General features: G+C 35.9%; 1 protein-coding gene across 17 annotated transcripts in view; it reads right to left on the bottom strand.

The window, feature by feature from the left end:
• BLTP1 (bridge-like lipid transfer protein family member 1) overlaps window positions 1–25328 on the bottom strand; it is a 127065-nt gene that overhangs the window by 23067 nt on the left and 78670 nt on the right. For 11 of the 17 annotated variants that reach the window (XM_049815140.1, XM_049815142.1, XM_049815144.1 and 8 more), the window contains 18 exons: window positions 24254–24304; window positions 20432–20638; window positions 20040–20278; window positions 19186–19430; window positions 17665–17770; window positions 14069–14166; window positions 13594–13779; window positions 12506–12674; window positions 11793–12004; window positions 9521–9719; window positions 8884–8943; window positions 7225–7451; window positions 6520–6720; window positions 6184–6314; window positions 4553–4676; window positions 3447–3556; window positions 1923–2013; window positions 1298–1360 (listed from right to left, as the gene is read on the bottom strand). In XM_049815140.1, the coding sequence (XP_049671097.1) occupies window positions 1298–1360; window positions 1923–2013; window positions 3447–3556; window positions 4553–4676; window positions 6184–6314; window positions 6520–6720; window positions 7225–7451; window positions 8884–8943; window positions 9521–9719; window positions 11793–12004; window positions 12506–12674; window positions 13594–13779; window positions 14069–14166; window positions 17665–17770; window positions 19186–19430; window positions 20040–20278; window positions 20432–20638; window positions 24254–24304 (2719 nt within the window). The remainder of the gene's footprint in view (window positions 1–1297; window positions 1361–1922; window positions 2014–3446; window positions 3557–4552; window positions 4677–6183; window positions 6315–6519; window positions 6721–7224; window positions 7452–8883; window positions 8944–9520; window positions 9720–11792; window positions 12005–12505; window positions 12675–13593; window positions 13780–14068; window positions 14167–17664; window positions 17771–19185; window positions 19431–20039; window positions 20279–20431; window positions 20639–24253; window positions 24305–25328) is intronic. The other 6 variants (XM_049815150.1, XM_049815153.1, XM_049815152.1 and 3 more) reach the window with 4 other exon arrangements.

Raw genomic sequence — 25328 nt, 5'->3', positions numbered from 1 at the left:
TCATCGTGAACATTGTTGAGGGGTGAAGCACCCAGGAACGTTAGTGAGGCGTACATGCAGAATGCTAACACAGAATGTACGGCACCGGTTTGCAGTTCTGGGCTGCGCTCTTGGGCACACATGCTTTAACACGGAACGAACTTCAGGCCAAATTTCCAAAATAGGCCTCCTGTTTCTCACATAAAGCATGCCACAATCACCACACAAGCAATTTTTGAACATTAACTTCTTAAAACGCCTGTGAAAACTATCTAGAAGTGTTAGTTTATCACCAGCACTACCTACACAGTGTTACTATAGAGCTACACAGTTGCTGTCTGCAAATTCAAATTAGAGCTCTGCTGAGGAACTGGCATTATAATGTCAGTAATTTTTTTTCTTTTTTTAATATTCAACATTCGATACCTCTAAGCGTTTGGTAGTATTTTGCTATACCAACAAAACTTAAGCTAACTGGGCTAATACACAAAACCAACAACAACAGGTAGGATAGCTTCTAAATGTGAACGTATTTAAATATGTAAAGCACATTTCTACATTTCATTTCCACCTCTCTCTCAGAAATAGGAATTTATTTCCTGGGAGCATGAGGTGAGTTGGAAAGGAGAGAAAGTACGTTACTATATCCTGAGTTTGGTTTCTTGTTTGTTTGGCTTGGTTTTGCTTTTGTGGATTTGTTTTGGGTTTTTTTGGATTTGGTTGTTTTTGCCTTTTTTTTTTTTTTTAAAGTCTTTACTATTTTCCCTAAACATGTTTTTTAAAGCAGTTAAACTCCACCATTTGTTCTCTGGGTATGAAGTTTTGGCACATTCCCTACTCACTACTATTTGAGAATATCTTATTCCGCATTAAATACAGGAATTGCAAAAAATAAAAGCATGGGAAGACTCATCCCACCTAGCAATTATTTTGTACTGGCATTGAGGCCTGCAGTGTTGGAACACAATGCAACAGACGAAGGCACACACACTAAAATCCTCTTCTAAAGCACATTTCAAGACCAGACTTAGGTCTCTCTACATCAGCTTTGATCAGTCTTCATAAATATACAAACAAAATTCCAATAATTCATTTTACAGAAACTAGCAAGTTCTAGGTCAACATAAGGGTGTAGAAACACTCTAGAAAGTTCATCAACAATCAATAACATTCTGCTTACATATTTAAATTTAAATGTTTTCAAATTTGGTATACATTCTGTTTAGCGGAGTGCAAAAGAGATGAAACATTGAAAAGCAGCTCCCTGTGAGATAAATTAGTTTGCTGGCAAAGAATACTTGTTTCTTCTCAGAAATACCTGAAAATACCCTTCCCCTGGACAGCTGGATTGTTGTGCAATCCCCAAAGCTGTTTTATTCAACTTAATTAGAAGTGAAAAAAATATATAAATTAAAACAATTACAATAATCTCAGCCATGCAAAACCAACATAATAGGAACATTTTAAAAATGAGAAAATGTAGCAACAAGCAAAACTGAAGATTCAACAATCCATTTCAAGCACACAGAAGGATATACCTGTAGGGCTACAGCTAAGTAATTAATACCCATTTCCAAAACTCTAAACATATTCAAACACAAAAAATACTAGATAATTTTTTGCACACTTAAGATAAAAATTCCAAACCAGAAATTCCAAATTCCAAATTACTGCATCAGCCTAAAAAAAAAAAAAGTACCATTTTCAAATATTTTCTCTAACGATTCAGTTAATTTCTGTGCTAAGAAACCAAAACACATCTGTGTTCTATCAAAACAAATCCATCTTCCAAAAACACATCCATAATTTGAGGCACACACTAACAGAAATAGACATGCAAACCTATACAAGCAATTCAGGTCTGCCTAGGTATACTTATCTCGTGAACTGGTGACCAAATGGCACTGGAAATATAATTATATGGCATATAAAGTAATTCTTACAGAATCCTGTATGTTGAAAGTTACTCTTGGCCCGGGAGATGCAGCATCTACACGGATATCTGGGAGGTCTTCACTGTCTCCTAGTCGAGAGCTGTAAGTAAAAACAAAACATAACAGCTTGTTAAGTCTTACTACAGGATTTTATGTTCATATAAACATTTAACTACACAAATATAAGGCAATAAAAAAAGTACGGTCAGTACACGATTTTGTTATGGAAGAAAGTATAAAATCATAATTGAAGCATTTAGGGTACATGAAAAGCAAAAAGGAGGGGGAGAAGGAAAGAGAAAGAAGCTACACGTACTTGTCCACTAGTCTATCGCTAGCCAACCACTGCTTATTTCTCTATGCAAGTTTCTGAATCCTGAGCCAACAAGCAGAAATTATAGAATATAGAAATTCATGATCTACCACATGGGACATAAAGCAAGTTGGCAGATTATGTATTCTCTGATGCAACTGAAATGAATTATTTGGTCTTATAGTATATGCATACTACTTTTCTTTCAGAACCACAGTACTCGTTAAGTTTTTCAGAACTTTGTGTTTTTTATAGAGCAACAGAAAAGCCCCATTATCTTTTCCATACAGTTTCTGGTTCTCTTCGGATAACCTTGTGAAAAGGTAAAATGAAGGTGGTTTTCATCTGACACATCTTGAACTAGAACCTTCATGCCTTCGGCACTTGCTCTGCTTTAATTATCAAGAATGGCAATTAATTCAAAAGAAAGATTCCTTTCCAAGGGCCTTGAAAAATTCTCTTTGGAGCACTTCTAAAGCTGTCTTTATGCTAGAATGTCTGCTGTCTCATATTTTCACATCTGGATTATTTATAAATTTCCATTCACTTCTAAACACTCCTCTCCACCTTTTTAATTTTCAAATCTTTCATATTTAATACATAATAATGCAGCACATTTTTAATTCCAAACTTCGAATGCTTCAGCTGGATCTACAGGAGCAATAGACTCAAACACATGTATTCTAAAACCAAAGCAAACGCTTTACTAGGAGGCATCATTATACAACTACAGTTTGTTCAGCAGCCATTAAATGATGAAACAAAACCAATATACATTATACAGGTGAAGAGATTAAAAAAATCATCATTCACAAAGAAAAAATATCTCTCTTTCTTCTTCTCATTACAACAGCCCTTAAGGCAGATGATTGCAAATGAAGCGTAGCAATCAAAATGATTACACTATGCCATTTTTCCTTATATATGTTTCTTCAGTATGCCTTGAAAGCAGGATTCTGTAGAAAAACCTAATTTGTTGTAAAAGTGGAAATTTCTCCTCATTTGACATGCTACTAAGTCTGTCAAAAAAGTTGTTTCAAAAAAAGGTGAGAAGTTGCTTTTTTGAACATTCCTGTCTTCCAAAACGACCTTCTCCTATCCAGTTCCACCACATTTAGCCACTGCCTATAGTAAAAGGACTCTTATGGCCCAAGTCCAGTGTTTCCTCTGTTACATATGCTGTTGTTGCTATCACAGATCTCAAATTCCCAGAAGCTTACCTTGTTCTGTCCATTCTCTTCAGAGGTGGTCTTCCTGATGCTGAAATACTCTTAGATCGGCTGTAGCTGGGTTTGTAGCTGAGACCCCATTTGTCTTTCAAGGACGCAGCCTAAAACAAAAATAATATTTAAATACAACAACTGAGAACACAGATAAAAACTCTGGCAAGCTAAAATACTATTTTGTACAGGTGTGCCAGTAAAGTAAAAAGATTTTTCTGTTCCATAATAGCTAAAATACATCTCTTATCAGCATTTGCCAGCATCTTCGTCTTGCCTCTGGAAACATGTTCACTTTTCATACTTGCTGGAATTGGTAACGTCCTGTTGCCAGGAGAAAAGTATACCCAAAGCTAATAATCTGACCACTTCGACAGACATCGTTCCTAGCTACCACCACAGTAACAGAAGAACATGAGCTAAAATGAGAGCACCTGAGAAAAAGCTGCAAACAGATTATTATTTGAAAGATCTTTTCTTATTAATGAGGCATCATACTTAGAGCTCATGCACTAGGACACACTGAAAATAATGTTTTGCCAGGTTTGTTATCAGGGTCTGGAACAATAAGCCACATACATTTGTGGATTACCAGCAACACTGCTTGTTTTTTGCCGTTTCTTCTAGCGTCTATGCCTAGTAGCTTGTTTTTATTTTTACATCACCTAACTCTGCAAATATACTGTTTATTTATATGTAGAACACACATATAGAAAGCACACATGCCAAGTGGAATACAATAGATATCTATCATTTGCCCAGGCAGTTAACATGCTTGCCTCTGCATCTGCATTCATCAGTCCAATAAGGAATCATTTTAAAATCTGATACAAGGAGTAAAGGACATTTTCTGACTATTTCTTGTTAGTGTGCAAATAAACCCATTTACATATAGTATCTGTGAAACTTTAATTTTCTTATCACCATTATTACAAGGGAGAAAAACCTTTCCCCACCCCCTCCTAAAGGTAAAGGGGTTGCCGAACTATCTGATATTCTTAACCTTCCTTTTCCATTACTAACATTTTCTTTCCTTTAATCAACATGCAGGAAAGATATGTAATGCAAGTGCTATCATATTTTTAAAGATACTTAATTCTGCTCACCCTCATACTGGATCTACGTAGCTTTTTACGAACGTCTCGGCGGATATCATTCACGGCCACCGACTCGAGCTGCTGATAGCGCTGAATTTCTTGATTTATAGTTCCTTCACTCGCACCTAATTTTCTGCAGATAAATCATGGTTGAGTTATTTTACAAACAGGTGATGTTATTTTCAGCATTTCAAAATCTGTGTTGCAATGATGTTCTACCTTCCCTGGGAATTATCCCTTTTTCTCTTTTTTTTTTTTTTTTTTCATTAGTTACTTATGACTAGTGCCAAATATAGCTGCAGAAAATTTATCCTTATTACATGCTACAACTTTCCGTCAGGCATAATATTTTGTCCTTAAGAGGACTCTTTGATTTCAAGGTTTCTGTCTCCAAGTGACTTAGCAGAGCAGAGAGAGGATGTAGAACAAACTAGGGTGCAAGGAGACCCCCAAACAACAGTGCTACCATGATGCTATCTAAGATAGAGAGTACGAACGGCTATGCAGCAACTCTCTTGTTTCAAAAAGCCCTAGCTGTAACAACTAGATTAAGGACCTCCTATACACTTTCAAATCACATGACAGCTGTTTAATTAAAAACAAATATAATGAGCAAATCTGCAAATCCCCAGCAGCATGAAGAAAAATCATCCCGCTGTAACAGTCCAAAGCCCTGGCACACCAATGACAGCCTTCTGTAGCAGATAACCTTCTGCAGAAAAAACACACCGATAAATAATTTTAAAAACTCAGTACAGCAACTGCTATTTTGAAAGAATCACAGTTTACTGAAGCACTCAAACTGAGAAAAGGCAGGCACAATATATAATTTTGATTCTTGAACTCATATTAGAAGAAACATTTAACCTAAACTCCAAAGTTCAGATACAATTGCCCTCTGAACGGTGACAGCAATTTTATTCCAAGTACAAGCAGTAAAACGTGCCTCCTCATCATTATTTAACACATAATACCAAGCTCTGTATTCCCATCCCAGACAGATCCATTTATAGTAAGTCTGTCTTAGGGAAGGCTAAAAAGAAAAAAAAAAAAAAATCCAACAAAAAAAAAAGAGCAAGCCTAACAGACCATGACTGCGAAAAATTGTTAATAAAATTCACAGAAGTTCAGATGAATTTTATGAAATTTGAAATAATTCTTTCTTCAGGGTTTTCTCAAGTGCAGCATAGAGATTTAATTTTAAAATATCACCTACAAGATGCAAAAATAGTCGATTTAAATATTATTATTATTCTTCCAGTGAATGAGACTAAGCTTATTACAGTTACAAAGTAATATATTTTGTTAAAGTAATCATAATGATAAAAAAATCAAGATGAAATTATGATTCTGAATCAATAGGAAATTGATTATAATCAGCCATTTTAATGCAGAACCAGAAAAAAATATAGACTAATTTGACACTTGGGTAAGAACTTGAGAAATTTGAGAGAACACTTGCATATATAGTTTTTTCTTATGGAATCCAAAAGGACAATTTTTTATTTTTAAATAAAGACAACAATTTCCACTTGACCATCACAATGCCACAAGATATGTGATAAGAACAGAAATGAAACAAGACAGCTGCAGTTTGTTATTCCCAAACTTTGCGCGAGTTAAAGCAAAACCCAACTTACTTCAAGTCATCAATAACTTTAGCTTGCTCATTGAGTTCTCTAATATCGACTAAACGTTTCACAAATTTTCTTCCTCGCTGTTCTCCAGTTTGGATACTAGAAGCTCCCTGCCGTCGATGATCAACAATCTCCTATTTAAAATAAACATTTAATTAACGCCCTCATCTAAGACTGGACATTAGTATGATTTAACAACAGGCAAAGTGAATTTCACACCTTAAAATTTGGGCTTGTGCATGCAAAAGAATCAGTTTCATCTCAAAAGGCAACTGATTGGATTTTTTCCAGTGATCCAAACCCCATCATTCAGTTAGACACACTGTAACTACTACATACATGTCCCCATGAGCAGGATCTGCCTGCTTTGATATGTGATCTGCTAGACTGAAGAGAATCACACTTCGCTGACCCCAATAGATATTCTACAGGAACAGAGTATCGATGGTTTGGGGGGCTCAAACCCAGCAGGTGATTTACAATCCGCTGCCCAAATGTTAGCTTGCGTGCATCTCCACATAATGAACCTCCACCTGATTTCTAAACAACAAACAGGAACATTAGTGTTCTGGGATAATGTTTTCACTGTTGGCAAGCAAGAGACATTAAAGATAGTCATTAAAGAACGTCTGTTAAAATGTTTTTGTGTGACACCAAAAAGCAAGGTCAGCAACATATTGGGTAGAAGTACTGAAAAAGAATTTTTTCTCATTTGCTCGTGTTAGTAACTTACTCTCCTATTAAGAAAACCTATCTACAGCCACAGCTCTTCCAATTCAGTTACCTTAAGTTAGGTATTGTGTCTCCATGTTTTCAAATCGAGATCAGCATTTCCACATAACACCAGTGGAAATATGATCTGTGATTTCTTGCCTTTGAAAAAGAGTTAGAAAACTAACACACAAACTTTTTTGATTTGCAACACGAGTTATATGAGTTATAAGGAGTAGCATGCTGGACTCAAGACTAAGATCTTTCCATTTGACTGAAGACTTTGTCACACCTTTTCGAATTAGTAGCACTTATTCTGCTTGATTTACTTACTGCATGTATAGTGGGAGACATAGTGTCAACTTCATCCTCATCTGAAAGGTCAGCTATGTTCACAGAGTTGAGGTCGGCAATATCATCAATATCTTCTTCTCCTGTCAACGTTGTGAGGGTGTTGCCTAAAGCATTCAATCTTTTGCCAATGTTTGGATCCATGTGGACATCAATACCACACATCTTCCATAACACATTCAGTGTCCAGGTTCCAGCACTACTACTTTCTGTATTTAAAAAAAAAACCAAAACCCAACCAGTTTTTCCTCTTAAAAAAATCCCCCATACTGAGTTATGTGTTAGCCAAGACAGTGTTTATCAGTTACAAAGAACTGTCTTTTCTGCCCACTCTGAGGAAAACATATTCCACAATTGAAATGCTTGTTGGAATTACTTCACAGCTATGAAGTTGATATTTCTTTAACTAGTGATGTACACAGACAAACCTGATGAAAATACATTCCCTTCACCCAAGCTGATGACCAGGACAGAGCATCTCAAACCTCCACTCCTCCAATTGCAGCCAAGTATAATATTCCAGAACAGGATTTCTAACAGAAGAAACCTAAAGGATGTCTATCTGCATGTAAAAACGTTGACCTACTTACAGTTTCACGTCTTGAATAATGATGCTGGATGTGTAATGTGCCTGCTGAATACCCTGTCTTCCCAGGATTTTTCTAATGAGTACCACATTTCAGCATCAAAATACAGAACTTGCTTTAAGCACAACTACACAAGATACTGTTCTTCCTTCTAAATGGATTCATCCTGTTTTTCACCATTCAAAATTCCATGTGAGGTAAATTTTTAACAGTTGCAGCATGTGTTTCATTTTTATGTCTCAGCACAAAAAGCAAGCAGGGGACAATGAGCAAAACTATGGAGACAGTAGACACCGTAGATGCAACGTTTGGGCAAAAAGATGAGAAGCAGCAAACAGCAGGTATGATCACAGAATCAGAAAATGGTTTGGGTTGGAAGGGACCTTAAAGACCTCGACCAGGCTGCTCAAAGCCCCATCCAACCTGGCCTTGAACACTTCCAGGGATGGGGCATCCACAACCTCTCTGGGCAACCTGTCCCAGTGCCTCAGCACCCTCATAGTGAAGAATTTCTTCCTTGTATCAAATCTAAATATACCTTCTTTCACTTTAAAGACAGAGATTGGCAGTATTTTTAAAGCCTCTGGAGAATGTCCAAACAACTCAGTAGGACAGACTGGGAAGAGAGGGAGTTTGGGAAGAATAGAGGCAGTCTCTGGAAGAGGTGAGGGAGGAATGGGAGCTTACGATGCAAAGCCTCAGCATTAGGAGGACTGGAAGATTTAGCAGTCTCGAGGACAGGAAGCAGTAGGACAACATTGCTGTTATAAAGGACTATTCTCCAACCAAGAACGAACACATATACACCGTGTGTTTTCCTGCGGGTAAAAATCTAAAACCAGTGTTGCCAATGTGACTCAAAACATGGAATAGCTTGAAAAGATGGAGCAGAAAAAAACATTGAGGAGTTTTACCAGGAAAACACGATACTAAACAAAACAAAACCAAAAACCCAAACCACAAATTAAGTTACAACACAGTTAAAGGATTTAAATTTCATGTTTTATGAATGCTTTATTTATAAAGGACTTGATTTATTCAAAGTGTATATTACCTGCTGCAGCCTGTCCTGTTGTCCTAGAACATACTTCATATGTACCATCTGGCACAACACCTGTATGAAGCATATACACTCATTAGGCAGACAGTCACAAGTTGCTTTAGACCAGCCCTTGCAAATTCCATCTCAGTCTCTTGCCCTCCACAATTAAAACATGAGTGGTGTTGGATAGGAGGTTTAGTTTTAATTCCCATTGAATGACTTTTCTTATTTAGTAAAGTGAATCTACTTGGTAGCATCCAAGTTTATATCGACTAAAAATTCCATATAAATTCTAGAACCTTCACCATAATGAAAGATATTTATACATAAATGAAAATCATCTACATTAAACTATTAAAAACTTACTGTGATCTTATGAAATTATGCAAAAGCAACACATCCAATTCTTCCAACACCTCTCAGACAGAACTTAAATGTTTACAATGAGACATACAGCAACAAAGTTAATAAAGGAAAATAACAAAGGAATGCAACCTTTTAGATCCATATTATTTTGCTTTCGAAAGGCTAAAGTATTTTCTTTATTTTTTGGGGGAAAGTTCAACAGTTTTAAAAAAGTCATGGAAAAGGGTAAAAATGGATTTATATCTGAAAAACTATTGTCCAGCATGAAATCACAACCACTTACATGCATTCATGACTAGATCTCCTCTTATTTCTGGTTTCCAGTCATCCCAACTTGTCTCAAAGCCATCAGCAAAGCGGATACAGAAGTTTTTAAAATGACCTTTGCTAACTAAAGACTCTGAGGAGCACGCAGTGATTAACGTGCTTTCAATAGTCAGGACTAAAGCAGAGCCAGTGTCAAGATCTGCAGTGTGGTTAGACTGGAAGACAAAAACACAAAGAGAATTTACTGGTCATTGCAATGTCAAAGTGATATTGTACATGCATTAAATGCTGTTTATCTTTCCCTATTAGAAAACTGATCGCCTTCTCTTATCTCCTTGTATTTTTCCTTCTCTGCAGAATGTTTCAAAAGCATTGCATCTGTCCGTACAATGTCTTGCATTGTTGTTTTCTACATGGAACACCTACACTGTAAATATATTAGGGTACCGGTAGTCAAGCTCATCTGGAAAATGAAAGAAAATCCATGTCTGATCAAGGACTAGATGATCAAGGGCTATGAACCATATGGCCCCATGACCACAGAGCAGAAGCCCAGGATTGATTCTTTTCTCCAAGAAGGGTTGCAGACGAGTTGATTGAACAATGACAAAAAGTAGCTTTAATTTTTACATGTTTTTTTGTGCTTATTTTGATATCTACAGTTATGCAGTATTAAATACACAGACTGACTGATTATTTTCCAGCCCTTCATATATGAAGGGCTGTAATTTTATCAGCAAAAAAGCCCACATATTCCCTTTTATAAAGCTAGACTTCTTTTGATCCAGCTAAGTATTGTAAACATGCTATTCTATATACAGCTTAAGACTTCATAAGCCAGAATGTATTTTTCATAATTTACTATCATTTGTAACACATAGGAGCATTAAATGCCGTCTGCTTTGTCCGTAGCTGCCAGATAGAAGATTCACAATCAAAATGTCATGTCATTGCGACTCCTAGGTTATTGCCCTCGTTATTCCGTTACATTTCTATGTATTATGACTACTTCCTTCTCCATCATTAAAATTATTCATTCCTGTTCTGGAATTAATCCCCATTAAGAATACTCCCAGTTCAACAGCAGAACAGTCTCTGAATCCAAGTTTTTCTCTCAAAGGCATCTAACATTATCCATCCTAACAATGCTCCACTGCTTCGTGTGTTTTTTAAACTGCTGTCAGCTAGCAATGTAATTATTTTCAATTTTATACTTAAGAGGTGCAGATCACACCTTCACCTTATAAATGAAGAGACAAGCATAACTGCAGTCATTTCTAACAAAGGAAGAACAGAGGGAATACAGGTCTGCACAGAGTTGTTTCTTAACTGAGAATAAACACAGAGATTTTCAAGAAAGCTAGGTCCACTGATTTAGGTACTTTCCTATCTATCTGAAGAAAGAATCAACAGGCAGAGCTAAATGTCAAACTGGGGAATGTGTTGGATCATGCTGCATTGGTTTTCAAGAAACTCGGCAAACTGCACAGCCAGGGAAGGAGGAGCTGCATGGACCACAAAGCATTACCCTGGAAATGCATTACTGAGCCATTCATCATTAAACTTAAGACTCAAAGGTATTCCAGAAACATAATGCAGCGTACGTTCCCTTACAGAACAAGTTGCATTAACACACTGCACAATGCACTGTGTAGACATTACTTTAATACAGAAACTAGTTAACAGCACATTAAAGAATACATCATCCTATGTAACGTATTAGACTTAGCTTGTACTACAATGATATACTTTTTGTCAACTACTGCATTTTAAGTATCTTTCTTTAACCTGAGTACCTAAATAAAAGTGACTGTTTGAAAAGCATATATCTATATATCTCAAATAGTCATTCATACTTTCATTCCTTGTTTTAATTAAGCAAACAAAAGCATCAGAACATCACGTTAAAGCCAACAGTTTTGAGAATTTTTCTTTTTCTATCTATAATTATATGAAAAATAAAGGATTACTTGGAGTTCATGATGGAAGCTTTCATGAAAATATGTTCCACTTGAAACATTTCCAAGGACTTTCCAAAACGCTGAGCTCATATGTAGTGTTTCCCTAAAACATGCACACTAATTGAAACATGCATAACCTAGCTCTTCTCTAAATGAGAGCACCATTTCTATTACAAGCAATGTCACTTAGTGCAATCATTAGCATCCTATGACTTTTGCATCGGTGTGATGAAAATTACATTTATGGACATAAAAGCCATGTACCACATACAAATGGATATTTCAACAGACTATCAGTAGTCGTGTTGCTCCACACGTTTTGGTTACCTGAGGTGTGTTTGTGATGGGCAGGCAAATTCCTAAGTCATTGACTGTCAGCTGAAGAAAGAGGGTCCCAAAAGCCTGCGCAGATGTTTGTTGGATTCCAGGTAGCATATCTACTACTTCTTTTGTGGCCATATGAATATCTTTATGTAAAGCCATTCTCTGTTCATTCCAGTTATCATACGCAGCCTTGTAGTTCAGCCAAAATAGCACAGCTTTATGAAGAAACCAGAAATGCTCAAATGAAATCAACACATACAAAAACCAAAAAGCACATTCACTCAATAAAGTTCTTTTTTTTCATTTTTATGGTTTCTCCATTACTTTAAGACAGTGAATGTACAACAATGGACACATACACATATTTAGGATGTAGTGAAGAGGCTCATGCTGCAAAGGACAAGATGGACAAAGCCGATCATTTAGCATCAAAGTTAACACATTAAAATACAGAAAGCAATGCAGTTCTCAGTATTATTCATTTGTGAAGACTTACAAAAGCAACTTCCTCCAAACCACCTGAAAATTAATCACCTCAGCAAATGGCATTTTTGATGTTGGGAATTATTAACCTGTTGGCATGCAGTAGATCTTCTAAATTTCTCAGCTACCTAACATTTTGATTAACATGAAATATACTGAACTTGGAACAATCAAGACTCTCTGAAAAAAAATATATGGCTTCCTCAGTATGAAGACAATTGTCTTTTCAATACCTCTATCAAAGGCCACAGGCTGAGCAAAAACAATTGGTCTGTTCAAAGTAATGAGCACAGCTTCTCTATCTGATGAGCCACTAATTTCTTCTCGGAGGGCATTTCTTAATCCAATTCTTGTCTTGAAATAGGCAACTTGATGAAAGTCTGAGCCAGCTTCTTCATAAACCTTAAAATGTTCAAAAAAATGGGAAGGGTGAGGAGTTTTTGCAGCAAGGAAGAGTTCAGGGACAGAAAAAAAATAATCAAATTACTGCTGTTGACAAAATGTAAAATTACAACAAGAAGTAAAGATGTCTCCTTTCGCCTTTTTCCCTTCTAGCCAAAGCTCCTTTGAGGATGTTTAATTTTTTTCATTAAATTCTCATCACAGTGTTATTTTCCTTATTTATCATAAAACATTAACTAAAATATCTATTTATTTATCCAGCTTCTCTATTCTGACAGTACATTTACAGGTTCTAAGACTTGTATTTGTTTGTTTCCAGGTGTCACAAAATATTGTCGTATCATAGATTTAGTGATTCCAGGTAACAGTGGGTTTAAGAATCCAAGAGATACAGCTGTCAAACTAATACAAACTAGGTCAAAATGAAGGGCTAGTCAAGTTTGGATCCTGTTTGATCTTGTTATTTCATTCATGTAACCTAAAAACAATAGCAATATCAATGAAAATTTTCAATTTGACCCAGTAGTAAGGCCATTACTGTTCCAAAGGGCTAATAAGTTCTCAGATATTAATAGCATAAAAAAAAGAGCCTATACTTGACTCTTTCCATCTTTTATGCATGTACATTGGCCTTCATAATGAAGATTTGCTAATTGTTCTGAAAAGTCATCTCCAGTCTATGTGCTGCAGAATGCTTGAACTTTTATAAGAGAAAGAAAACAAGCTGAAAAAACCACAACCAACCAAAAAAACCCACTCAAAAATCCAACACCCTCCCCACCCCCCCTACACTTTACACCCCACTCCACAGCTAGATCAGAAAAAAAAACAGCAGTGTAAGACAGCCTTTTTGATTGGTTATGTATTTTTAAATCACATAGTATTAAGAACACCACAGGCAAAGATATTGAGCACTAACCTGATGTTTAACAATCTGTCCTAGTGCCAGATTTAAATCTACCTGGCATTTCCCAAACAGTTTGAGGTAGCTGCTACTTCCAGGCATTGCTTTGGTTTGCAGTCTGTTTGAGAGTTCAAGTTCTATCAATCCAGTTTCAAATCTCACAGCTCGCATTGAGGGAGTTGTAGCTGTCACTTGAATTCCCTAATGAATAAGGAAGGTACAAAGTTATTAGGATCTGGTTCAGAGACATAAAGAGAAAAGGGGGCGGGGGGGGGGGACACACCAAAAAAAACCTCTTCACCATGCAGCTAAAAAGAGGACGTAGTAGTTTTCCACAATGGAATGCCACTAAGCTATTTTAAAAGATTACAGTAACCAAACTCAAGGTCTATTTCTTCATGCAGAGTATTCCTGATCAATAAGCTTTGACGTAAAAACCTGAAAGCCATTAATAGCATCTGCGACCACTATTTTGTCATCATAAGATTACCTTAAACTGTAGGCTCAATGAATAAAGAAGAATTTTTGGTTTTTCTCCATCAGTAGTGCCATCATGTTCATTCCAAAGAGGTATTGGCTGCTCCCCTCCTGCACACATTAAATATATACATTCAGAGTTTTAACAAAGAAAACATTTTAAAACAAACAGATATAAAAAAGGTGACAGTGAATTTAGCCTCATTTTAAACAGTGACTAGTTGAAGATTTATAAAAACAAATATAGTTTGAAGATGGAAGACATCAGTGCAGATTCAGCTTGTTACATATAGTTAATAGCTCTCTACTAAGAATCAAGGCAGAGAGTCATGTTCCTCCCTCCTGGGAAACTTTCCATAGGAAGGCTCAAAGCCTGTAAGGAGTAGCACCTAGTTTTCAAAAAGACACTGTCTCCTACACCAATGTATCTCCTAATTATCTGACAATAAAAATTAAACACTTGACCGAATACTGTGCAAATTGCATGAAAGGAAGAATTGCAATTATACCAGTATTTTTCAATGACTGTTCTGTGGTTATTTTATTTTTGTGTTTACTTATTCATCCTGGCACATTTAATCCTAAATTATATATCCTTACAGGCCTAACCTGAAGGAGAAATCCTGGTTTAAATTCTCCTTGAGATCTGATCTATATTCTATCTTAGTTTATAGGAAGGGCTTGCTGCTGGTAAAGGCCAAGCCATTAATTCTGTCCATACATGCCAATTCTTCTAATTACAGTTATTTGGTGGTTAAGAATAGGCAGTTAAATCATTGATTAAAAAAAAACAAACCAGCCAATGAACATCAGTAAGTTTTTATCACTCCATTTTTTATCCGGATATTTCTCTTCTCCAAATAGTCTTAATAACCTCCTCCTCCTTTTTCTGTTGTTCCCCCCCCCCCCCAATATTCTTACATAGGATCATGTAAAACTACAACAGCAACCTAAGGGTTCTGAGCTAGAGAATTAACTCATCTTTCATATATTCTCCACACACATATTAGAGACTATTTTTGCAATGACATTTCTTCATGAAGTTTGTAAAGCATTTGCCAGTTAAAAGAAGAAATAAAAGAGATATTACTTTTAAATAAAATTTCTCCATCTATCCTCTCACTTAAGGGAGCACAGTTTTCTTCAGTGAAACTACAGTAGAAGTTGGGTTTGAATCTTTACATAAACCAGTGCAAAAAGTGATAGCAGTTTGAAAGCGGACACCAGTTGTCTTTAAATAAACACTGCCCTCAACTTGCAGATAGAATTACCATGAACTGCTCTGTTCATTAACTAGCTTTTAATCTGTGCAACTTCACCTTAAGTAACTGGTACTTACCCAGTTTTTATATAAGGATAATATGCAATCAATATTTTAGTGCAACAGAAACCTTAATTAGAAAAACCACTTTAGTATATTACATTAATTGGCATTTTCAAGCTGTGTAAATTACTTTGCTGCAAGCCAGGACAGAAGCTGTCTTCTGCCCCCATTGTTCTGCATTCACCACCCAGATACATGGATTGCTGGCACTTGACCACATTCCTGCTGAATTACCACAATATGGAAGGTAGCAGTCACATTTCAAAAACTATCAGGCTGCTAGTTGCAATACAAATTTATAGTCTGGAAAAACAAATAACCAGCAATGGTAATAAATTCCTTACATAAAAACAGATGAGAGATCGAACTCTAGAGACCGAGAAGTGTTGTAAAAGAAATGTAATACAGGTTTCCCTTTTTACCACTTTATGCTCCTCTATAAAAATTGTTCTAATAGCATAATGACAGCTGTTGAAGGTTTATTCTTTCCCTAAATGTTTTCTTACCACCCAACGCTAACATATTTTGCCTGGAACAAACATCAGGGTGTTTAAAATTTGTTTCTTCTCATCCTTCAGGGATTCTGACGTTTTCCATTTTCTCCACTGCATCTTCTAACTTGCTTGAGGGCACATCATCTGGACCTGCATATTTCTTTTATGTACATTTGTATGTGTGAATATATATACAAACACACACAGAGGTATATGAAAGGAGTGTGTAGATGCACACACAGACACTCCTTTCACTTGTTTACCACTAGTTTATTTTTCCTCATGATGTTTCCAACTATTAATGAATCTTTCCACTAAAAATTAGCTACACTTCTATAATAGCCGTTTAGTATAACTCAAAAAGTGTTAAAATCAAATTACTTCAAATTTCACCTGCTTTTGAATATTTATTCACATTTGTCATCCTGTAACATTCTCTCTCAAATATATGTCCTTCTTCCTCTGAAAATATTACTAATAAAATTCATATTCCTTTTATTTCCTCTGGTTATTTTACTTTCTTTTTTACTTTTTTATTATTATTTCTTAATAGACAGACAATACTTCTTATTAATTATTGCTTCTTCTTTTTTCTAATTAATGTTTATCACCATCTGCCAATTCTTATTTTGACCTAAAGAACAACAAAACACTTCTACAGTTCTTTACTTATTTGCTTTTCTCTTCATCTCCTCATCCGTCATGTAACATCCACAGTAAAGTACATTCCTGTATTTTTTTTTTAAACTACCAAACAATAACTGTGTCAAACCAAGCATCCAGTCCTTACATTTCCCCTCAGAGTAGTCACATATCAGAAACAATTGTATCATTTTGTACTATTCTTTCCAGTGCACAGGGTGATAGAACTTGTTTGCTGAGTGAAATATCATTGCATGGCACAAGTTATCAGCTTTTTGGTTTGCTTTCAGCTCTTGAACACAGAACAAGTGTCTAGAAGTAAGAACTAGAAAGTGAGTGGATCTATTTCTGAATGCTGCACAAACTGTGATTCAGTCAGATAGGCAGAGTTTTTTATGTAAGAAAATAAAAGTTTTGTAACTTCGGCTGTCTAATCAAACAGATGAGTGCACAATTCCGTATGCTATTTTCATTGCATATTGCAAAAGAGACAGCACTGAGTGATTTTGAAACTGTTCTCTAATGGGGTTTTTAATGAAAACACTGTTTTTCTTCTGAAAATTTTTTCAGAACAGAAGCCAGCCTAAATGACAGAAACAAAACTGTCATTTCTGTATACATGTATACAGCATGATACACAAAACAATATAATGAATAGCCAAATGCCTTTTTCATACAGTTCTGAAACATCTTATCAGCAAAGAATCAAAGAGCTAGGAATTGGGAATCACTAAATACCAATACTGACTCTATTTTCTCCAGACACAGCTGTTTTCCTTTAAAAGAATATGCTGACCTTATTTTACAAAATGCAGTATCATGAGCTGCATTTTACAGGCGAACAAAGTGAATACATAAGGTAACCCAGCCAAGGTCACATCACAGATGGACACACAGGCTAGTGCCCAGAAAGACAAACTATCCTGCCTCCCAGTAAAATGCCTTGTTTCTGATAGAGCTACAAAAATTTCCAGAGCCTCTGTTATTACTTGAAACTCCAGCTCTGGTGCTTGCTTCTTGCTGCTGCTTCAAGTGCTAGATGTGAAATGATAGTGTCTGTGAAATAAATAGCTGATCCCGAGATCTATATAATGTTGCCATTAAACAAGGTTTAAGGATCTTAAGGTTGGGTGTAAGTGTTCTGCTTACCTGAAACCTTCTGTATGACTTCATTTACTTCCTTCATGAACACTTTTTGCACAAATACTAAATGATTTAAAAGATCAGTTGTGAGATTATGTTCAAAGGAACCAACCTGCAGAAATACAAAATTTTAAAACAAAACTTTAAAATATTTACCATACCTATGTTTTCAAAACAATGCATTTTTAGTTTTCAGGCATCTTTTCAAGTCCAATTCTATTGTTATTGGCAAAAAAAAAAGTCATTAAATAGTTTGGTCTTGCAATTTTTCTACTGTGAATGTCTACCAGCCAACTGCAGGACATGTGCCATTATATATATGAAAAAATTTATTCTCCTGCTTAAGTTTAGCTTAGACAATAAAATACAGGACTTGAGTAAGGTTCATGGAAATATGCAAAATGCTACTTAATTCCAGATAGTAAATCATTATCAGAACAAAATAGAAATGAGCTGTCAATCTCTAAAAGTGCGTTATTCTAGTTACTATAGATGAACAAGTTTACTGATATCTTCAATGGTAAACTTATTATGTGTCTAATCTAATCTTAAAGGATATTCCTAAGGAACTGAGTCTGCCTAAGATTGTTTAGATTTGCCATTAAGATTTTTTAAATAAAATTAAAATACAGGTATTTTCTAAAACTACTTGGACTTGGCTTTTGCCTTTGCTAAGCAGGCCCTCCCTTTTGTTTTACACACTGAACAAATTCCAAGATGTTAAGGTCTTTCTTCAGCCAGGAAATAACTCAAATAGGTTTAACAAAAAGCAGCACCTAATTAAACTTCTCCCATAAAGATGCAAACATCAAAAGTCTCAATTACAAACACGCTATACTACTTTTCTGACTGAAAAAACACAATTAGCAGAAAAGCCACGCTTTTCCCCACAAGATAGGTTTCTTTTAAGCAGCATCACTTTTCTCTTTGTGAAAAGTAACTGTGGAAATTGGTACACAAATAGAACTTCTGAGTAGAAAACTCTGTGTCAAACAGAAAATTTTATATCATTGACTAAGTTTATATATAGCTTCTATCTATGGAGCTGTCTAATCATGAAAAATTAAAACAGTTATAACACAATAAAATAGTTTTTAATTTTTTCAGTATTTCTTTTTGCAAAATATATGACATTATCTGATGTGTTAGCGTAAGCTTTCAGTTTAAAATTGCACTTTACTTGAATCATCAGCATAATATACTTTTGTCTACTTAACTGAAGAGAAATATTGTCATTCCAAAAAAAGTTTCTAAACATATCTTCCTTATTTAATTGCATGAAATAACATATTCAAGATCCTCCAGCATAGTGGTCTTGAATGCTTAATATGTTGGCTGCTCATCAAACTAAGGACTGAGAAATTTCTATTTCAGTGTCACACAATTAAAAATGCTATAATGAGATCACCTGTAAACCTGAGAGTTCTGGAGTAGGCAGATTATTAAAATAATATGAAGATGCACATACAGAAATGTAACAGAATGGAAATAACTCAACGAGTTATCAAAGATGACTTCAACACCTACTTCAGCCACACAACGCAAGTAGTTCCCCTGTAGATAATAGCCTTGCTTAGCAGGTAGTTCATCTATGCTCCATATTTGGTCCGAATAAGTATCATGTTCTTCCATGATATATTTGCCTGACATAGTGACAGGAGGAAGGTTGAGACTTGCCGAAGGAGGAATAGTTGACATATCAGTGGCAGAGACTTTCGAAGTGAAGCGCAATCTGTGACTTGGAAGCTCAAAATTAAATCTAGTTTGGGCACCTGTAAAAAAGAAGACAGAGAAAGAAAAGGTATGAACTAGCAAAAAAAAAAATAATCTTTTATTTATCCTTAAATTTAAGAACGCTTTTGGAATTAAAAAGAAAACAAATCTTTAAAATGTTATTGAAGTGCACAGACCTCTAGAGCTACAAATATACACCCACGTGATTCTGGGTTTTCTTAATTTTTAAAGAAAATGAAGACTTCACTGTAATTAGATGGAGAAAGGAGTCATACAAACCACCTCATCTGTACTGAGGCCCTCTAAGAGTATTCCCAAGTAGCCTTACAAATCAGAATTTAATTAAACAAGGATCATGAACTGGTTTGAGCAGTCAGAGGGAAGCTTCCTGGGAGGAAGCTATATATGAATGTATACATGTCTTCATCTGCTCTTGTATTCTGCCTCTGGCAACTGTGTAACAACAACAGTGTAAATTCCCTATATGGCCCAATCTGATTGAAGTCCACATTCAAAAACATAAGCCAACAAGCAACAGATTCAAAGCTCTAGCTAGAATTCAACAAAAATATTGAATCATCTTGGATCCTTCTAGCAAGGCCAAACTAAAAGCCATAGTGTTTTTAAAAGTTTCAGAGAACTGTTACCTGTCATTCCATGACTCCTCATTCTTCCCATCTTATATTCTGCCTTTAAAGAGGGCAAGAGCGCTGCTCCAATAGCTATACCATCTATCATGGCACTGAATTTAAGAACTATAGGCTTCTTTTCTAAGCCTTCTGGCAGCTGTGGAAATTCATTTGTTTCAACAGGTGTTTGATTAATACTTGTTGGAGTCTTTTCAGAGGGCAAAGGAGTCGCAACATCTTCTTTGGTAGGCTGGGGCCTATTTACCAAGACAAAGATCAGAAAATACTTTTTGTTATTCTAACACGATATATGACTAGCCTGACTCTCCCACATCATGTTCGAAGTAGCACAAGCCCATAACCAGAGGGCAGCCAGCAGCATTCAGAAGTGCCACGCAAGCAGCACTTACGCAGTTGACGGCTGCCTGATGAGATCCGAAATCTGCTTGGAGAGCTGGTGAGAACTGCGCACCATCATGCTGTGCAGCGTGGCAGGGTGCTGAGGAATGTTGATGCTGATGGCTCCAACTTTGACCACAGCAGCGTTGTTTGTTTTCAACCCTCTCTGGGCACTATACAAGGCCTGGGATTTGGCAATACTGCATTTCACGACGGTTCTAACAGAAAAGGAAGCAGGATTTATTTGCACATCTTTCAGAACAGTTACAGTTTTATGTTAAAATGGGTTTTCAAGTGTTAGCTGAATTTTAAAGTATTCATATAAGTGATTTTGTTTATAAAATACATACACATTCCTTTTTCTTTCACTTTACACACACAGATGCACTACATGCCACAAACAACTACACTACATTTAAGAGAATTACAAGTCATGCATGGCAAAAATACTTGTTAAACTGTTACTCTTGCAGAATATAAGATCATTTGAGTTCATACACACTGGGCTGCACATACACAGAACAAATTTTCACACACAGAAACAAACGAGAGCCTTCCATTTCAACTCCTTTTCAGGAATAATCTTGAATCATCCTTTTCATATGAAGACTTATTAAAATCCAATTTTAGCATCCGAAAAGGTCAATGGAAGAAATACTCACTTAGCAATAAACACATAGCAAGTGATAAATGGGTTTGTGAATTAGTATCAACATTTAATTGACACATACTATTCCAAAATATGAAGTCTAAACTTTATTTTAATGTTAAGGAGGATATGGTTCACAACAGTTACCCAAGATAAAAATACAACTGCACAAAGCTGACAGGTTTTTATGCCAAAATTTTGGCATATCAGAGTTCACTAAGCTCCTACTAAAAAAGATACACAGGGTAGCACTAACATTCCTCATCTAAAGTCAATTACCAGAGGGTTACCCAACGGAAATATATTATGTAGCCAGCAGAGAATATTACAGCCTCAGACAGAAAGACGTAGCTGTGAAGATGCAGTACATAAGCTAAAATGTCTGAAAGATAGACTATAAAATTGCAATTCAATGAAAAGTTTCTCAGATACTAAATTTTAAGAAACCTAACTAAAATACTTTTTGTATGGTGATTTAAATTGTTCTACACACAGTCTGGTTTCATGGTGAAAGCTACGATATTCTATGAATTCTACTCCCCAAGTAATGTTTCTTCTGTGAAGCCCTCAACAGGGCCCCTTATTCTGATGTTAAAATATCAGCTAGCCCAAAGCATCCCAGGTGTGGAAATACATTTAAAAAAACAAAACAAAACCACATCATCCTTTTGCTTATAATAAAGAAATACACAGCACTGTAATGCATCCACAGGCCTATCAACAGCAGATTAATTTACTGAAGCTCTAGAAACACTTTCAGATTTTTACAGGTACAGAAGAGCTGCAAGTGACCAAAAGTGGTTATGAATTAATATTTTAGGGTAGACTGTCAAGCAGAAATTATTTCAAAATAATTGAAGAATTTGCACAAATATTAAGGAGGAAACAAATCTTAATTCACAAGTATTTTCAGAAAAACATTACACAAATAAACATCACTTAAGAAAAGGGCAGACATTTTAATCCACCTCTTCAAAAGAAAAAAACCCCCACGATTATTTCTCTGTTGTTTACTTATTTTCTACTCTCTTCCTGCTACCATTCTGACTGAACTATCGTGAAGCCAATCAAGAATACTTCCCCCCACCATCTATAACACAAAATACTACTACATTAGCTATTCAAGCATCACAAGAACAACTTTCAGCTTAAGAGAAGTTGCAATATCTCTTCCTGACCTGTACCACACAGACAGTCTAGTCCTAACCTATCTTTGTGTAGAAGTTAAAAGTAAATGTAGTTGGAGTTAAAGTCTGTACTGAATTTACAATCAGTTCCAAACATGGGAATTCGTACTATTTTAAGCACGCACTTAATTTTAAAAAATTACACCAATATAGCTGTCGCAGGAGAATCAGATTTCGGCAAGATTAACTGTGCTTCTCTGCTAAGTTATTTCTATATTTCATGCAATGAAAGAATTTCACTGTCACTTGTCTCGTCTACAAAAAGCCTACTTCCATGACAGAATGAAATGCAGAACAACTGTGTGGCTATACAATTATTTGGAACAAGCACTGCAGATTACGTATCTGCGGTTTGCTTATCTACAGTGATATGCCTGTAACAGATCTGGTTGAGTACTATATATCGATTAATGATTTTAATAACAGATCTGGTAATCATTAATCGGTATTTAAGTTATATACCAGCAATGCATTCAGAAGTAATTCTATATTCTTGCATCAATTCCATAAATAATCAGTCTCCAGACAAACTTGTGAAAAAATCTTTGTCCCATTACAGAACTGCCTACAAGGCCACCACTCAACCTAACAGATTTTTAGGAATGTTAAAAAAAGTGGGGAAAAAAAAGTCAGCAGGAGGCCCATAACACACACAGGAACTACTACTCTGAGATGAAAATTCAGGCAGTAACAGATACTTGGGACATAAATAATGTGATCCTTCCCGTAATTCCAGCCACCAGGGGTTTACTTTTTGAGCCAGAGGCTGTATTGTGTTCATGACTCACCACCAAACCTACCCTACATGGATTTGTCCAATCGTTTTAATCATTTATGCTTTTGTTGACCATGTCATATGGCCATGAATTCAACTGTTCAGTGATGCACTATACAAAAGAGTATTTTCTTTTGCTGGTTTAATGTTGCTACCAGACAAAAAGGAACAAAAAACTTGAATATTTTCTCTACATCACTTGCAGTTTTACAGCCCATCACCTCTGCTTCCAGAGCTACCATCTATAAGGAGGACATTTTAAAGTTAATCCTGTATTATCACAACACTGAATATACAAAAATGCTGTAACAAACAGCAGTTGTACTAAGTCCTTCTAAAAGATATGCACTGGTGGTCTAAAGCCTCAAAAAACCCCATGTTCAGATTACTGCTGGGGGGGGAGATGGGGGGGTAGGAAAAAAAAACAAAACAAAGAAGAGCAGCCTCACAATTTTTGGCTATATAACTTCTCTCCTCAGAATACTGCAGGGTCACTGTGTAGCACGGCTTCTAGGTTGCCAGTGTACCATTTCCCACCTTGACCACTACTCCAGTAAGACCCTCTGGACTTTAGCATCAGGAAATAAGAAAGTAACTAGAAAGAAAACATTGCATCTTCTGTGAGAGAAGAGACCTACATTCACACATAAGGATTTGGGGGACATGAAGAGGGTCACCTTCATTAGTAGTACATGCACAGGCACAGTTTTAAGGAAAACATTTTGTGGTAGCATAATCCAGTCAGCATAACCAACTAGTAATTAAACCCAGCACAGAGCTAAAGAAAGACAAAAGGAATGGTTCTATTCAGGCTGAAATCACAACAGGTACTATCACTCCAAACACAGCAGTTCCTTACCAACTTTGAAGCAAATCTAACCTGCCTGTTCCTTTACATTTGTCAGCATTATATTGCCTCATTAAAATAAGCATAGAAGCAGATCTAAAGAACTTAACAGCCAGTGAAACCCTTCTAGCATTACAGTAGTGACGGTATAGAGTAGTGTCTGCCCCTAAAGCTAGATTGTTAACATTTACAAGGGCTTTTTTTGACAGATATTTAGCAGGCTACATTAAAAAAGCTTATCTAGGTAATATTAGATGTTAAACTAAAATGTAGTCAAGCAACATCTGCCTACACAATCACACACAGCAGGAATGCAGCCATTAGCTACACAACACAGTTAATTGCAAGACTATTAAACGTAATAATATGACATACAGAAACTCTTGTTTGGCTGTGCTTGTAGGAGATGTAGGAAAATCCTCCAGTCTACAGATGAAGATTGAAGAGAAAGCAAGAAAAACAAAAACAAAGCAAATAAAGAATAAACATTCATGCAAAATTAGTCAGTTAATTACTTGTAACCCACAATATGACACTTACTTCCAAATTTACCAAGTTGAAGGTTTTGGTTTTGTTAGGGTTTGTCATTTGCTGTTATTGTTAAAGGTTTATCACTAATTTCCCCCCCCTTTCCTTTTTTACCTCCTTATATGGAAGCTCAGTAAGATTATCATGTAAAACAGACGTGAAGAACCTCAGTTGCCTTCAGAAACACTACACGGCTGTCAGATTAGAACTTTTATTTATCCATCTGAAACACACTTACTGGAAGCAATTTAGCTAGGGATGTTAATAAAATTCTATATGTTTGAAGTTCTATATAGCATCTTCCAAACTAAACAGGAATTAAAAGAGAGAGACTCAAGTCCCATTATTTAGACCCTTTTTACAACATTAATATTCTAAAAGCAGATCACATACTGAGGGTTACCCAGCTAACGCTCAAACTGCGTGAGGGTGGTATACATTAAAAAGAGTCGTAGTTCAACTGCTGTTTTGCAACTTAAACAGAAAAAAGTTCAGCTAGAAACAAAGAAAAATAATGCATGCCCTTTTTGAGTTTGTGAACCTGGCAAAAAGAAAGAACCAACAATGTGGATGCTGAGCAAGTCACTCAAGATGTTCATGCACAAAAAGTGATCCTCTCCCCGACCCCTGCCAAGTTGTGTCAATTATAGAGAGAGGGGAGAACATATATTAGAACTGTAAAAATAAAACAAAGAATCATGCATCATGGGAGTTCAAAAAGATATCTATTAAAGAAACAATATAGATCTTAAATGGGAATAATCAGTATCAGTAGGTTAAATTCTCCCTAAAAATCTTGTATGGTTTAGTAGAACCTGTAAGCTTCAAAAAGCAATTAGAAGCATAAGAGGAAAAAATACACACCATGTGATAAAGTTTCTATGCATACACCGTACACAATAAAATTAGTGCAGAAAGCTCT

This window comes from Accipiter gentilis, chromosome 12 (genome assembly GCF_929443795.1).
Source record: "Accipiter gentilis chromosome 12, bAccGen1.1, whole genome shotgun sequence".
Lineage (NCBI taxonomy): Eukaryota > Metazoa > Chordata > Aves > Accipitriformes > Accipitridae > Astur > Astur gentilis.
Note: the sequence above shows the minus strand (reverse complement) of the source record. Positions and strands in the feature narration are given on the sequence as shown.